The 14,183-nt window shown below is 33.2% G+C and overlaps 1 protein-coding gene across 2 annotated transcripts in view; it reads right to left on the bottom strand.

Annotated features, from left to right (window-relative positions):
• IL1RL1 (interleukin 1 receptor like 1) overlaps positions 1-14,183 on the bottom strand; it is a 74,144-nt gene that overhangs the window by 12,409 nt on the left and 47,552 nt on the right. For both annotated transcript variants that reach the window (XM_074192215.1, XM_074192214.1), the window contains exons 6-10: positions 11,509-11,683; positions 11,252-11,414; positions 8,312-8,383; positions 3,989-4,130; positions 3,754-3,899 (exon numbers count right to left, since the gene is read on the bottom strand). In XM_074192215.1, coding sequence (XP_074048316.1) covers positions 3,754-3,899; positions 3,989-4,130; positions 8,312-8,383; positions 11,252-11,414; positions 11,509-11,683 — 698 coding nt within the window. The remainder of the gene's footprint in view (positions 1-3,753; positions 3,900-3,988; positions 4,131-8,311; positions 8,384-11,251; positions 11,415-11,508; positions 11,684-14,183) is intronic.

The raw sequence follows: 14,183 nt of genomic DNA on the forward strand, positions 1-14,183 counted from the left end.
TCAGGAAAAGGAGTTCAAACTTAATCAGTAGATGGGAGGAAGTCTGAAGTCTTTTGCTTAATGGAGTGGCATGTCATGAATGAATGAAAAGAGCCTAAGACAACTCCAAGATATGGTTGATGGAAGAGTCCAATGACCCATTCCAGGCTTCAACCCTACCACTTTCTTAAATGATATTAATTGCTATTTAATGTTTATTGTGCTAGGCAATACACAGAATATACATATACAAAATATATAGTGACTGCCTTCAAAGTAATCATGACATTAACAACAAATATAAGTAGTGCATAACTGTAGGAGTAAAAAGAGGAACCACAATTATTTTGCAGCATATTGCTAGACTAATACCCCAATTATATAGGGGCTTAATTTTAGAAAGTGGCAAACTACTATCAGAAGAGAAGAAAAATATTAACAAACTATGCATGAATATGGGAAGTAAATGCTTTGTTCTAATTATTTTTTCTCCTTGGATAATGGGCCCTGAAGTTTTGTCTAAAAGAACTTCCTTCAAAATTAAAAAAAAATATTTGGTTAATTTCCTTTTTCTTTTGTTTTTGAATGGATCAGTTTTTTGAATTTTATAATAAATTCTACCAGTTACATTTCAAATACTCCCCTTTTCTACACTGAATGATCCCTTTCTTTGTCTACCCCTCCCCCTCCTGTGAAATGCTTTTCTTATCTATGCTAAATTGCCACAGAATGCTACTGATTGGCTCTGTTTTCTAAGAGACCTGAAGGATTATAAAAACCAAATTTGCACCCTGGAAAGTTGAAGTTGCTATTCAACAAGAGTAGTCTTCTTTACCATTCCTAGAATGCATATCCCCTCCCCATAGGGTTCCTCTCTTCCTTCAAGGTGGAGCTCAACCTTTTAAAAGAAACCTTTCTGGGCAGCAAAAATGTGTATACCCTTTGATCCAACAATACTACTACTGGGTCTATACCCTGAAGAGTTTAGGAAAAGGGGTAAAAGCATCACTTGTACAAAAATATTCAAAGCATCCCTGTTTGTGGTAGCAAAGAATTGGAAATTGAGTGAATGTTCATTAGTTGGGGAATGGCTTAACAAACTGTGGTATATATATATATATATATATATGTGATGGAACACTATTATTCCAAGGAAGCCTGGAAGGATCTGCATGAACTGATGCTGAGTGAGATGAGCAGAACTTGAAGAACATTGTACACCCTAAAAACATGGGGGTGATGATCAACTTTAATAGCATGCCCATTCCATCAGTGTAAGAATCAGACACAATTTTGGGATATCTGTGTTGGAGAATGCCATCTGTATCCAGAGAAAGAATTGTGGAGTTTGAACAAATACCAAAGACTGTTACCTTCAATTAAAAGAAAAGCCATTATCTTATGTCATTTTGCTAACTCTTATTCCTTATTTTTTTCTTTAAGGATATAATTTCTCTCTCATCACATTCAATTTAGATCAATGTATACCATGGAAACAATGTAAAGACTAACAGACTGCCTTCTGTAGGGGGTGAGGGGAGGGAAGTGAGATTGGGGAAAAATTGTAAAATTCAAAATAAATAAATAAATTTTAAAATTTAGTACCCTCCCTCCCAAACTACTTCAGATTTCTCTCACTCTATGTGTATATGTGCATAAAATATGTGCATAAAACATATACATACAAATCACAGAGAGTAGATTCATTACCCTGGGAAATCTACTTTCCTATTGCAGAAATGATTTTAGATGATTAGGTTAACAAGAATGCAATAGAGGTAAAGGAGAAGTTGGTTCCTAAGAATGATGGCTCATTATATTTGCTGGTGGTGGTTGTTGTTATAAGAAAAGGAGACACTTTTTTTGCGAAGAAGTATCCTCAAATAGAAGAGGCAGCAGGGATCTGAGTCACTCCCTTGGCAGCCCAACTAATTTCCCTATCAAAGTAATTGAATACTAAGGATAATTCACATTTTCATGTTGTTTTCAGGTTTTTAATGAAATTTTCTCCACATTAACCCTATTTAGTTAGAAATATTATTATATCCAATTTTATAAGGGAAGAAATTGAGACTGAGACACAAAGTAGTTTTCCTATAATCACCCAGCTGGTGTCTATTAAAGACAAAATTTAAACCCTAGAATTCTGATTGCAAGCAGTACACTTTCCACTAACAGAACCACCTCTTGACTCATCATATTTTCTTCTCTATTAAGAGACATCAGCAAGTGGTACTACCTCACTCCTTTTTACATCTTACCTGTCCCCAAATCAGTATAATCAAGCAAACAATTAGATTGTTGAAAAACAAAGTTTAGAATGTAAGCATACTATGTAAAAAATGATTGGCATTTTAAAAATGACTTACTTTTATATTTCTAATATTTCTTTGAATAGTAAATAATCTGAGCATTAACAAAATTAAAGTGGGGTATATATTTTAGATAAACTGTGTCCCAAGATGGATGAAATTCACATTGGTTTTCAAATTTTACCAATTCTCTAGAAAGGAGAGTAAATTCTGTGAGAAGATATACACCAAATGAAACAGGAACAATGGAAGGAACATCGGATCTGAAATCAGGAAAATGGTATAAATTTGACCTGACATACTACTAATTCTATGACCCTGAGCAAATCCTCCAACTTCTCTGTTTTATAAAATGGGGGTGATAATGGCACTTTGCCTCACAAGGCTGTTGTGAGGATAGAATGAGATCATAGTTGTAAAATATTTCACAAATGTTAAAGCTCTATTTAAATGGCTTTATATATATAGTATTTTTATACATGCCCATACATATACATCAAGTACATATATGTTATGATAAGAAATATAAAACTACATCCACAAATATTAAACAGTTGAAGTATTAAAACAGACAATGTATTTTATAATTTCTGCTTTCAAAAAAGAAAAGATGATTTTTGCAATTTTTTTTATTCTATGATTAGAGACAAAGAATTCTAAGATGGAATAAAGTTTCAGATCACTGGGTTTTTATTTAATACTCACAGCTATCAAAGCTGTGTTCAACACTCTAGCCACCATGGCACCTAGCTGCCTCTTCATCTTATTAGACACTCTCCTTCTCCCAATTTTATAAATGAAGAAACTGAATCCCAAAGAGTTTAAGTATCCAAAGTCACATAGCTCATAAGTGTAAGAGGTGGGGATCTGAATCCAGGTTTACTATTTTCACAAGAAGAACTCTTCCACTGGACCATGATGCTTGCCAAAGTTAGTGAGAATAGGTTAATTCAACTGTAAAACAACCATGTTAATTTCAGAAACAACCAAAAAAGTGTGTGTGTGTGTGTGTGTGTGTGCATATATTTGTTGAGGAAATTTATGTTAGCTAAAATACAATGATAATGTATAAATGTATATGCATAAATATTACAAGAAAGCTACCTGCTACAGATAATGAATCAGAGAGAATAGGAATATGGAAACCCAGAAGAAGGAAAAGATGATGTAAAAGCTGAGGGGCCAGGAGAAGTAGGAAAAAAAAAATAATTCAGAGGAAGATCCACAAAATATGTTCAGTAACCTGAGCTATGAGAAAACTGTCTTCCCAAAGCTTCCTGGCATTCGTTAGTTGTTTCATAACCATACTGTCAAAAAAATGTTAGCTGTCAAAAAAATGTCCACAGCTTGCCCTAAGGAGGGAACTAAACCAAGCTTGTTGCCCAGAAGAAACAAATATATGACAAGAGTCAAAAATATCCCCAAGACTTCTACAGGTACATCAGTAGACTTTACTTCTTACTTGTCTTTTTTATTCTGATTCTTATGCTATGTTCTTTCACTCCATGCTCATTCAAGGCCCAACAATTAAATTCCAAGGAAAGGTCTTCTTTCTTCACATTGGATATTTTTAAAATGATGGTTATACAGTTTAAATTCTCATTCAACCTAAGAAACCAAATTGTTACTTTTAGTAGTTATTCTGTAAGTTGCAAAATTCATGAAAGGAAAAATATTTAAGTACAACTAAATATTACTTTGATTCATTCTTTTCCTCCTGAAATCGGGAATTTTTGTTGCAGTTAATAAGGTTCTTTTCTTTAATACACCATCCAGCTGTCTTTATCATCTGTAAGCCTTTTCCAAAACAAACTTTACATGGCATACTCACATTAGTGCCTAGACAGAAATAAAAAGTGTCATTGATGCATTCATTATCTCTGTCTCTCTCTCTCTCTCTCTCCTCATACATTTTATCTCATTTTTAAATGAACAAACTTTTATTTTCTATGTTTTGCTTTCCCCTTCTTCACAGAGGTAAGGAGAGAAAAACAAAACTCATGTTAACAAATATTAATGGTCAACTATTTGTACAGAAATATTTGTAGCAATTCTTCTTGTAGTGGCTAAGAACTGGAAATCAAGAAGATGCCCATCAGTTGGGGAATGGCTAAATAAGTTGCCATTTGTGATGAAATATTGTGCTAGAAGAAATGACAAGTAGGATGATTTTAGAAAAATCTAGAAAGACTTACATGAGCTGATGCAAAGCGAGCAGAACCAGGAGAGCATTTTACACAGTAACACCAATATTGTACAATGAAGAACTATGAATGACTTAGCTATTTTCAACAACACAATGATCCAAGATCATCCCAAAAGATTAATGATGAAGCAGATTATCTGCCTCCAGAGAAAGAACTGATATTGTTTGAATATGGACTGAAGCAGGCTATTTTTAGTTTTCTTTCTTTCATTCTTTTTCTATTTGAGTTTTATTGTACAAAATGACCAATCTGAAAATATTTTACATGATTGCACATATTAAGCCTATATTTTACTTACCATCTCAGGGAAAAGGAGGAGAGGGAGAAAGGGATGAAGGAACAGAATTTGGAACTCAGAACTTTTTTTTAAGTTAAAAATTGTCTTAACATGCAATTCAGAGCAGCTAGGTGGGGCAGTGGATAGAACCTAGGCCCTGGAGTCAGGAGGTTCTGAGTTCAAATGTGGCTTCAGACACTAATAATTACCTAGCTGTGTGACCTTGGGCAAGTCATTTAACCCCATTGCCTTGCAAAACACCCCTCCAAAAAAATAAATAAATAGATAAATAAACAAATAGATAAATAAATACATGTCATTCAAGGGAAATAAGATATATTAAAAAATATATGTTTGATCAAGCAAGACAAATTCCCACATTGGTCCAAAAATGTATATCTTTTTCTTTCATATTGAATCCAACACCTCTGTGTCAAAGCATGGCTAATATTCTTCAGTATTGGGGGGAAAAGGAGAAATATTGGACAGAAAATATGTTTTATATTTTATTCCCCTCTGCATTGGGTTCAAATTTGAATTCAGGTCCTCCTGACTCCAGGACTGGTGCTCTATCCATTGTACCACCTAACTACCTGTGCATCCAATATTTCTTCTACTTGATTGATGGTCTGAAATCAATACAGACCATTGTACAGACCAGAGCCACTGTCTTTTGACAATAACAATGTTGAAATAGTTCGTTTTTGCAGTATTATTGCTTAAATTCTCTTGGTTTTGCTCACTTTATGTCACATCACATTAAGTCTTCTAAGGTTTCATGGAGAGCATTCCTTTTTTCATTTCTTATGATGAGGATTTCATTACATTCATCTATCTTAAGTTTTTTTAGCCAATTTGACACTTGATGGGTACTCCCTTCATTTATAGTTCTTTGTTGTCAAAGAAGGGCTTCTATACATGTTTTTCCCCCTTTTTTTTACATATGGATCTTTGTCCTCATTTTTGTTTTTTAGTCTTTTTGGGTATAGACCTAATAATGGTACTTCTGGGTCATAGAGGATGTACAATTTAGTGACTTTGGGGTCATAGCTCCATATTGCTTGCCAGAATGTCTGTACCAATTTACAGTTCCACTAAGAGTATATTAATATGCCTGTTTTAAACATTTTCTACAAATACCCTTCAAAGTGAAGAATGGGTTTAATATTCTGAAATGAAGTTTTATTGTACTTAAAATTCATTAAGAAGTACACGGTTTGCAAGAATAGGGAGGTTATAGTGTTTCTATACTCTCTCATTGTTCTATTGCTTCTGTTGTGTCAGACTCTCCATGACCTTATTTGGGATTTTCTTGGCAAGGATATTGAAGTGGTTTGCCATTTCCTTCTCTAGTTCATTTTACAAATGAGGGAATTGTGACAAATAGAGTTAAGTGATTTACTCAAGGTCACAAATTAGAAAGTGTGAGGTCAAATTTGAGTTCAGGTCTTCCTGCCTCCAGAATACCTAGTTGCCCAGTTTCCAAAATAATCAAATAATATTTGAATTATTTTGTTTAATACAAAGTCACAGGTTAAGAAAGACATTGATTTGCTGGAGAATATCCAGAGAAGGACAACCAGAATCTTCACAAAGGCAGATGAGAGAGCTGTTTTCTTGTTTTTTTTAAAAGGGATTTTATTGGTTCTGTTTTGACCCAGAGGATAATAGCAGAAATAATGAGGGGAAATTGTAAGGAAGAAATTTTAATCTTTATGTAAAGGAAAACTTCCTAACACAATTAAAGCTCTCTGAAAGTTGTATGGCATGACTAGAGAAGTGATGTGCTTCTCTTCATTGTGTGATCATTTGCAAAATGTGATAATGGAGATTTCTTTTATGTATGAATTAGACTAGAAGACTGTTAGAGCCCCTTCAAACTTCAAATTGTAATTTGAATTCTTTTAAAATTTGTAATTCTTTTAAAAGATTGTCCTATCGGAGTTAGGATTTCTTCATCAATAACAAATTGTTTTTCTTTTTTGTATAAGCAACTGTGGGATAGAGTATTGTGGTAAAGACTGGGGATACCCAGAGATTTAATATATGGTCCCTGACCTGGAGAGGATTTTAATCTAGTTGAAGGGGAAAAGACTATATACACATATGTTTATGCATATTGTGTTTATTGTTGTTGGTGGTAATGTTTCCAACTCTTCATGATCCCATTTGGAGTTTTCTTGGCAAAGATATAGGAGTGGTTTGCCATTTCCTCCTCAGTTCATTTTATAGATGAGGAAACTGAGACAGACAGGGTTAAGTGATTTGTCTAAGGTCACTCAATAAGTTACTGAGGCTGGATTTGAACTCTGTCTTCCTGACTCCAACCTGGCATTCTCTCCATTGTACCTAGCTGTCTGAGAGATTCCCTTAGTTGTTCTTGACTTCAAAGTCAGTCTTTTTCCCCACTATTCCATATTGCATCTAATAAATAATAATAATAAAAGGCATAAATTACTTTCCCCCCAAAAGAACACTGGATTTTCAAGCTAAAAATCCCACATGTTAATCCTCAACTTACTGTTTAATAGCTGTCACTCCTAGACAAATCACTTTTCTTCTCTTGGCCTCAGTTTTCTTATGTTAAAAAAAAATGATAGATGAGTTGGACTAGAACAGGACTTCTTTACTTTTCTTTTTTTTTTTTTTTTGATATGTTATAGATTCCTTGAGTCATCTGCTGAATGAGTCCTTTCAGAATAATGGTTTATATTCAAAATTGAAGGAAAAGCTAACCTTCAGTTAGAAATGGTAAAAATAAAAATGTATCATTTTTTCAATGTGAGTTTATGGACTGCCTGCAATTTTTCAATGGGCCTCAAGAGGTTTCCATGGCCCCTGGGTTAAGGATGACTGAAAACTAGAAGGTCTTAAAGGTCCCTTCTAGATTTACCACTAAATCCTCATGAATTTTTTTTTCCACCACTGGCACCAAATTTACTTTATTTCAAACAAAAATATATTTTAAAAATAATGTCAACTGCAGAAATCCCTTGCATTTTTACCCTGGCACTACTCACTATTGCAACTACAATTTCCAATTAGACCATGAAGCATGTCAAAAGATAACCTGCCCGAAGCAAGTTTACAAATAAAGATTTCCTTGAAAAACAAACCATTAATAAGGAGCAGAAGAATGTGTTAGGTATATTCCACAGCTACTATCAAGTTTTATTTTCTGGCAGCCTTTTGATTCCTTTCATGTTCCATTAGAATGTGAGCTAATTGAGAGCAGGGATTGTCTAACTATTGTATCAGTAATCCCCAGCACATAGCACAGGGCTTTGCACAATGCTTTATTTTTAATTTATTCATTCATTCATTTGGAGTCATATGAACTAAGACTTATTATTTTCATGCTATATCAAATGACATCAGGAAATGCTCTGATATTTTCCAGACTTCCAATATGTGTGACATTATTATTACCTAATTCCTAGTAGCGCAATTGTGAGGAACCTGCTCAGTAACCTAGAAGTTATTAGACATAATCCTCAACCTTTCAGTCCACCATGAACATTTGCAGAAATTCTTACCAAGCTCTACTTCTTCAAAGCCATGGTTCACAGGGTAAATGATTTCTGGAAGCATAGAGTAATTACTTTCACCTCAAAAGTAAAGGAAAAGAGAACCTTGAAATTTTGGTTTTCAGTATTACAAATTACAACATTTAACTGCTAATCCTTGAAATCTAGGTCTGAATCTAGAAAGTTATAAAAGGCACTGTCAAAGGCTCTAATGGAGATTTAATGGATCAGTTTAAAGAAATTAAAGGCAAAGGTCTCCAATGTTTGTTTTCATTTTAAAGTTTTTTGTCTGTTTGTTCATTTTGGTCTACCTGTGATTTTATTCTTATAGGAAATTTCTAGCATAGAACTCCCAGTTCTTTCATTTTCAATCGTTTAACCATAACCAAGATATTCCAGAATTTGTTTTCCTTATCTGCAAAAGAGTAGTTATGATGATGATGCTGATTTCTAAGGTCTTTTTCATTTTCAAATTCTACAATTTACTGATACACATTGGCAACTTCTCAGCAATTTAAGAGTTTTAGAGGAGTTATTTGAAGCTCTAAAAGATTAATTAACTTGTTCAAGATCACAGTGACAATATATCTCTTAAGTGGAACTTGAAAGCAAGTCTTTCCAATACCAGGACAGCTAGATGGTATAATGGATGAAGCCCTGGGTCCAGATTTTTGTTCAAATCTGACCTCAGACATGAAGTGTGACCCTGGGCAAGTTATTTAACCTATGTTTATCCCAGTTTCCTCAACTGTAAAAATGGGCATAATAATAGCACCTACCTTACTCTGTTGTTTTGGGTACCTAACTTATAATAGTCACTTAATAAGTGCTAGTTACCTTTGGTGCCTCCTTTCTAAGAAGAGCCCTCCATCTGCTATACCCTGTCGTCTTCATAAATAAGTGGCAAATATATCAGATGATATGATTTAATCTTATAGACCAGACTATATTAGTGAAACCTGCCTTCCTGAAATTCATGACACTCCGCCGTGACTTTTTCCTCATTCCTCTTGAAAATTCTAGAGGATAATGTCATATTTAAACTTAAAGTGAATTTTTTAAAATTCCTTTTATCATTTGTTGTCATTGAATCATTTTAGTCATATCTGAGTTTCCATGATTCCATTTAGGGTTTTCTTGTTAAAGATACTGAAGGGATTTTCAGTTTTCTTCTCTAGTTCAATCAACAGATGAAGAACTGAGGCAAGCAGGGTTATGAGACTTGCCCAAGGTCACACAACTAGTAAGTGTATAAGGCTAGATTAGAGCTCTGGTCCTCCTGACTCTATCTAATTATACAGTATCTCCAAAGATAACATCTCCTTGACCTTGATGTCCTTTTAAGCAATCATCAGATCTCACTTCTCTTGCCAAACTTCTAGGAAGAATTCTCTACAATCAGTTTTAATACCCTTACCACATTCATTCAATTCTGTACAATTGGACTCTCCTTCCTACAACTATATAGAAACTTTTTTTTAAAAAATCATTAATGATTTTCTTACCACCAAAACCAAGGAAATCTTTTATTAGTCCTCACTTTTGTTTTTATTTTTTAGCTTACTAAAGTATTCAATACAGTTCATCACTTCTCATATCTCTCTAAGATTCTAGGATACAATAGAGTGGTTTTCATCTCTTCTGGATCTTCTTTCTACTATTTCTTAAAGACTGTTTTACAGATGGGGAAACTGAGGTTAACTTATCCAGACTCACACAGCTAGTAAGTGTCTGAGATGAGGCTCCTTATTAGACTTTGTTCTTAGTCTTGATTTCTAAATTTTTGTGCTTTGAAACTTTATGTTCTAAGACTAGTTATCCCTATTATCAGATGATATGCATGTCTCTATCTCCAGCTCTGACCTCTGTTAGTTGGATATCTCCATCTGGATATCCAGAACATTAGTAAATTCAAAACTGAATTCATTATCTTCCTCATGATCCTAATTCATTATCTACTCTCTTCTAAACTCCCCATCATTATCTGATTCAAATTCTTAGTCATTCTTGACTTATGATTTCCTTATCCTTTCACCCAACCTATTGCCAAGTCATACTGACAATTTCACCACAATATCTTTTGGGGTTTTTTTGCTTTTTGTTTTTTGTTTTTGTTTTTTGTTGTTGTTGTTCTTGCAAGGCAATGGGGTTAAGTGGCTTGTCCAGGGCCACACAGCTAGGTAATTATTAAATGTCTAAGGCTGTATTTGAACTCAGATACTCCTGACTCCAGGGCTGGTGCTCTATCCACTGTGCCACCTAGCTGCCCTGCAATATCTCTTTCTTTTGCCCTTTCTCATCTACTACCACAGGTACTATCATAGTTGAATTCTTAACCACCACCTCCTACCTGTATTATTCTCTTAATTCATTTCCTCTCTTTTCTCTTCAAATTATCCTTCACATAGTTGTCAGGGAATCTTCTGAATGCATGGCTATGACCATGACTACTAAACAACTTTAGTTGTTTTCCCATTCCTTGAAAAATAAAATATGTCTTAAAAATATAAATTCCTTAGCCTGGCATTCATGATCCTATAAAAACTGAAGCCAATTCATTTTTCAATACTTATTTAACTAAAATCCTATTAGTGTTCATTCATTCTTCACTATGACCAAACTCAATTGTGATGGATTTGGAGTCAAAAGACCTAATTACAAGTATTGTGACCTTGGACAAGTCATTTAGTCTTTATTAGCCTCAGTTTCCCAATATGCAAGATAAGGTATCCAATTAGTTTAGAGGGGCTCAACTACTAAAACCACTTAGCTTGATGAAATCAAATGGTATGGAAAATATAATAATTATGATTTGGAGACACCCATTCTTAATAATAGCATTAGAGATGGTCAAGGAACATGACATGGGTTAGAGAAGGGAATTGACTTAAAAGAGCATATTAAAAAAACTATTTTCATCAAAGACTTCACTAACATATAGCAATTTACCTTGAATTATAAGTGGCCTAGATGCAGTGACATTATAATTGATTCCATTTTCATTGTAAATGAATTTACAGGTATAAATGCCTGCATCAGCAGCTGTTGGACGTTTAATGATTAGGTAATCTGCCTTTGCAAAGTAATCTTGTCCTTTGAGGGCTTTACAATCCTGAAAAATAAAATTGTATTCAATTTGTAGCTAGACTTAATTCTCTAAATTAATTATCTAGAATCAGTTGATGTCATTTCTATTTCTAGCTTACCTTAAACCAGTCCACATGTGCTGTTTCATTATAGAGTTCAACTGTAGGACAAAATATCATTGATCTTATATATGTTCCTGTTGCTTGCATATATAACAGGTCTTTGGGGACATTACAACCTTGAGGTTTGGAATATATTGTAATATTCACATATCTACCAATAGAGAATTTAGGGCTGTTAAAAAAAAGAGGAATCAAAATCAAATATTTTAACCCAAAGTGGCTACTGAGCATTCTGAAAGGAAATAAACCTAACATAGGCATTATTCATTATTTTTACCTTTATGAAACTTATATAAGGGGAAAATAGTACTCAGTTGAAGAAGAAATTTGTAATCAAATCTGCCTCTTTATAATCTGCCTTTGAAAAAAACTCAATTGAAATTCTGAACAATTGCCAAAAATCCTTACAAGAAAATGAAAATTCACCCAAGAGACAATGAACAAATTAATGTGATTTAAAAAATATATTATGGGAAAAGAAAAGCAGGAAAAAGATACTGTAAAAGGTGAATAGTGATAATTAATAGAATCAGAAATGGTAGAAGAAATAAAGTGCTATAGTTAAGGAATCTCCTTTGAAAAATTATATTACAATTTGACAAAGAAGAAGATAAATTTGAAAACACTAAAGTTATGTAAGGATTAAACTACTTTATAAAAATCACAAGAATGTATAAAACTCAGAAAATATATTCCCTATAAGAAATATGTCTAATGCCAAAAGAGAACAAGATAAGTACAAGATAAACCAAAAGATATCAAGATAATTAATCTTACAGACTATAACATCACATTACAATTTACTCAAGGAAATATGTAAATTCAGGTAAGATATCTTGCAATTAAAAAAAAGAAATCATATCATGCACAAAGGTACCTTAAAAATATATTAATTTTGAATAATGGTTAAACATATAAAGAAAAAGTTAATTATTGTCTTCTGAAAAATAAAAAGATTGAAATTTAATAATAGTAGGAGATTACAGTACTATACTCTACAAATATGGTAAATGTAACATAGCATAAATTTGGAATATATGATACATCTTTAAATAGAGATTTAAAGAGACTAAATTTAATAAATATATGAAAATAATGCAAGATCATATCTATATATTGCTCCAAATATAAGAGGAAATTAGTTAATTGCAAAATTAGTCATGTTGCAAATTATAGACAAGTTTAGAAATGAAATCTTAAATAGTACATGAAGATCATAACATCGTAAAGCTAGTAATAAGAATGTGATCAAAAGGTATGTGGAAATCAATACAATTTTTGGTTAAAGAAACAATTATTTGGAGAGGGAATCATGAGGGAACTTTAAAAAAATTGAGTGTCCCAGTCACATTGAGAGTGTCAAACTCTAAGTACCTCATTTGTAGCTTGTTCAAGGGTATGAGTGACTTTGTCTCTAAAATGATTAGGGAGTAGCTCAAGATTGTGCCCACAGTAGGATGTCAGAATTTAAAAGAGGGGAACCATTCTGGTTCAGATTTGATTAATTGATTCTTTTAGGTTAATCTAGCTCTTTCCACAATTCAATTAATTTTCCATTAATTCTAGCAACTAATTGATTTGTCCTTCATAATCTATCTTGACTAAAGTCTCATCCATGCCACATAAGTGCACACAGCAGTACCAGAGGCAAGCTCCCAAGAAAGTGGAGATCATGACTAAGTGACAGGGAAACATGCCCAACATAGCACAGATGTGTCCTGGTGAGAAGTACACCAAATAAGTCCATTAATAATCATTTTATATACAAAGTCTCACTCATACCCTTGAACAATTTACAAATGAGGTACTTAGAGTTTGACACTCTCAATGTGACTGGGACACTCAATTTTTTTAAAGTTCCCTCATGATTCCCTCTCCAAATAATTGCTTCTTAAAGCAAAAACTGTATTGATATCCACGTACTTTTTGATCACATTCTTATCACTAGCTTTATTGTGTTATGATCTTCATGTACTATTTAAGATTTCATTTCTAAATTTGTCTATAATTTGCAACATGACTAATATTGCAATTAATTTCCTCTTATATTTGGAGCAAAATGTATACATGATCTTGTACTATACAGTTTGGGAACAAGTCCCAGGAACCAAAAAGATTGACTATATTATGCCAGTAAAAGCCATGGTTCAAAGACAACTGTGTTCTCTGGCTAACTAATGAATGATAAATACATTGGTAGGGACAATAGGCAGCTACTGAAGAATTCTTGATGATCAAAGGAATAATAATGTCAGACATGTGTTTTAGGAGTATCAGTTTGGCAGTTGTTTGGAGGATGATTTGGAAATAGGTAAGATTGGAAGCAGAGAAATCAATTAGGAGAAATTTGCAATGCTCCAACTAAGCAGGGATAAGAGCTGAATTAGAGGCAAATTCATAGGATTAAATTCCTCAATGAGTTCAGTCTGTTTAAATTAGAAAGTGAACTAAATACTCAATTGAAAGCAGAAAAAGAGAGAGAGCATCAAGATCAAAACAGATATTAATAAAATAGAAAATAACAGAACAATTAAATTGATTAAACAAAACCAATAAAACTAATGGAAGTTTGATGGGAGCTTTTAAAAAAAATTACCAATGAAACAATGGAAAGATTTTATTTTTATAAAGGGAAAGAGAAAAATCAAATAACCCAAACTTGAAATCAGAAC

The sequence above is a fragment of the Macrotis lagotis genome, chromosome 6 (assembly GCF_037893015.1).
Source record: "Macrotis lagotis isolate mMagLag1 chromosome 6, bilby.v1.9.chrom.fasta, whole genome shotgun sequence".
Taxonomy (NCBI): domain Eukaryota; kingdom Metazoa; phylum Chordata; class Mammalia; order Peramelemorphia; family Peramelidae; genus Macrotis; species Macrotis lagotis.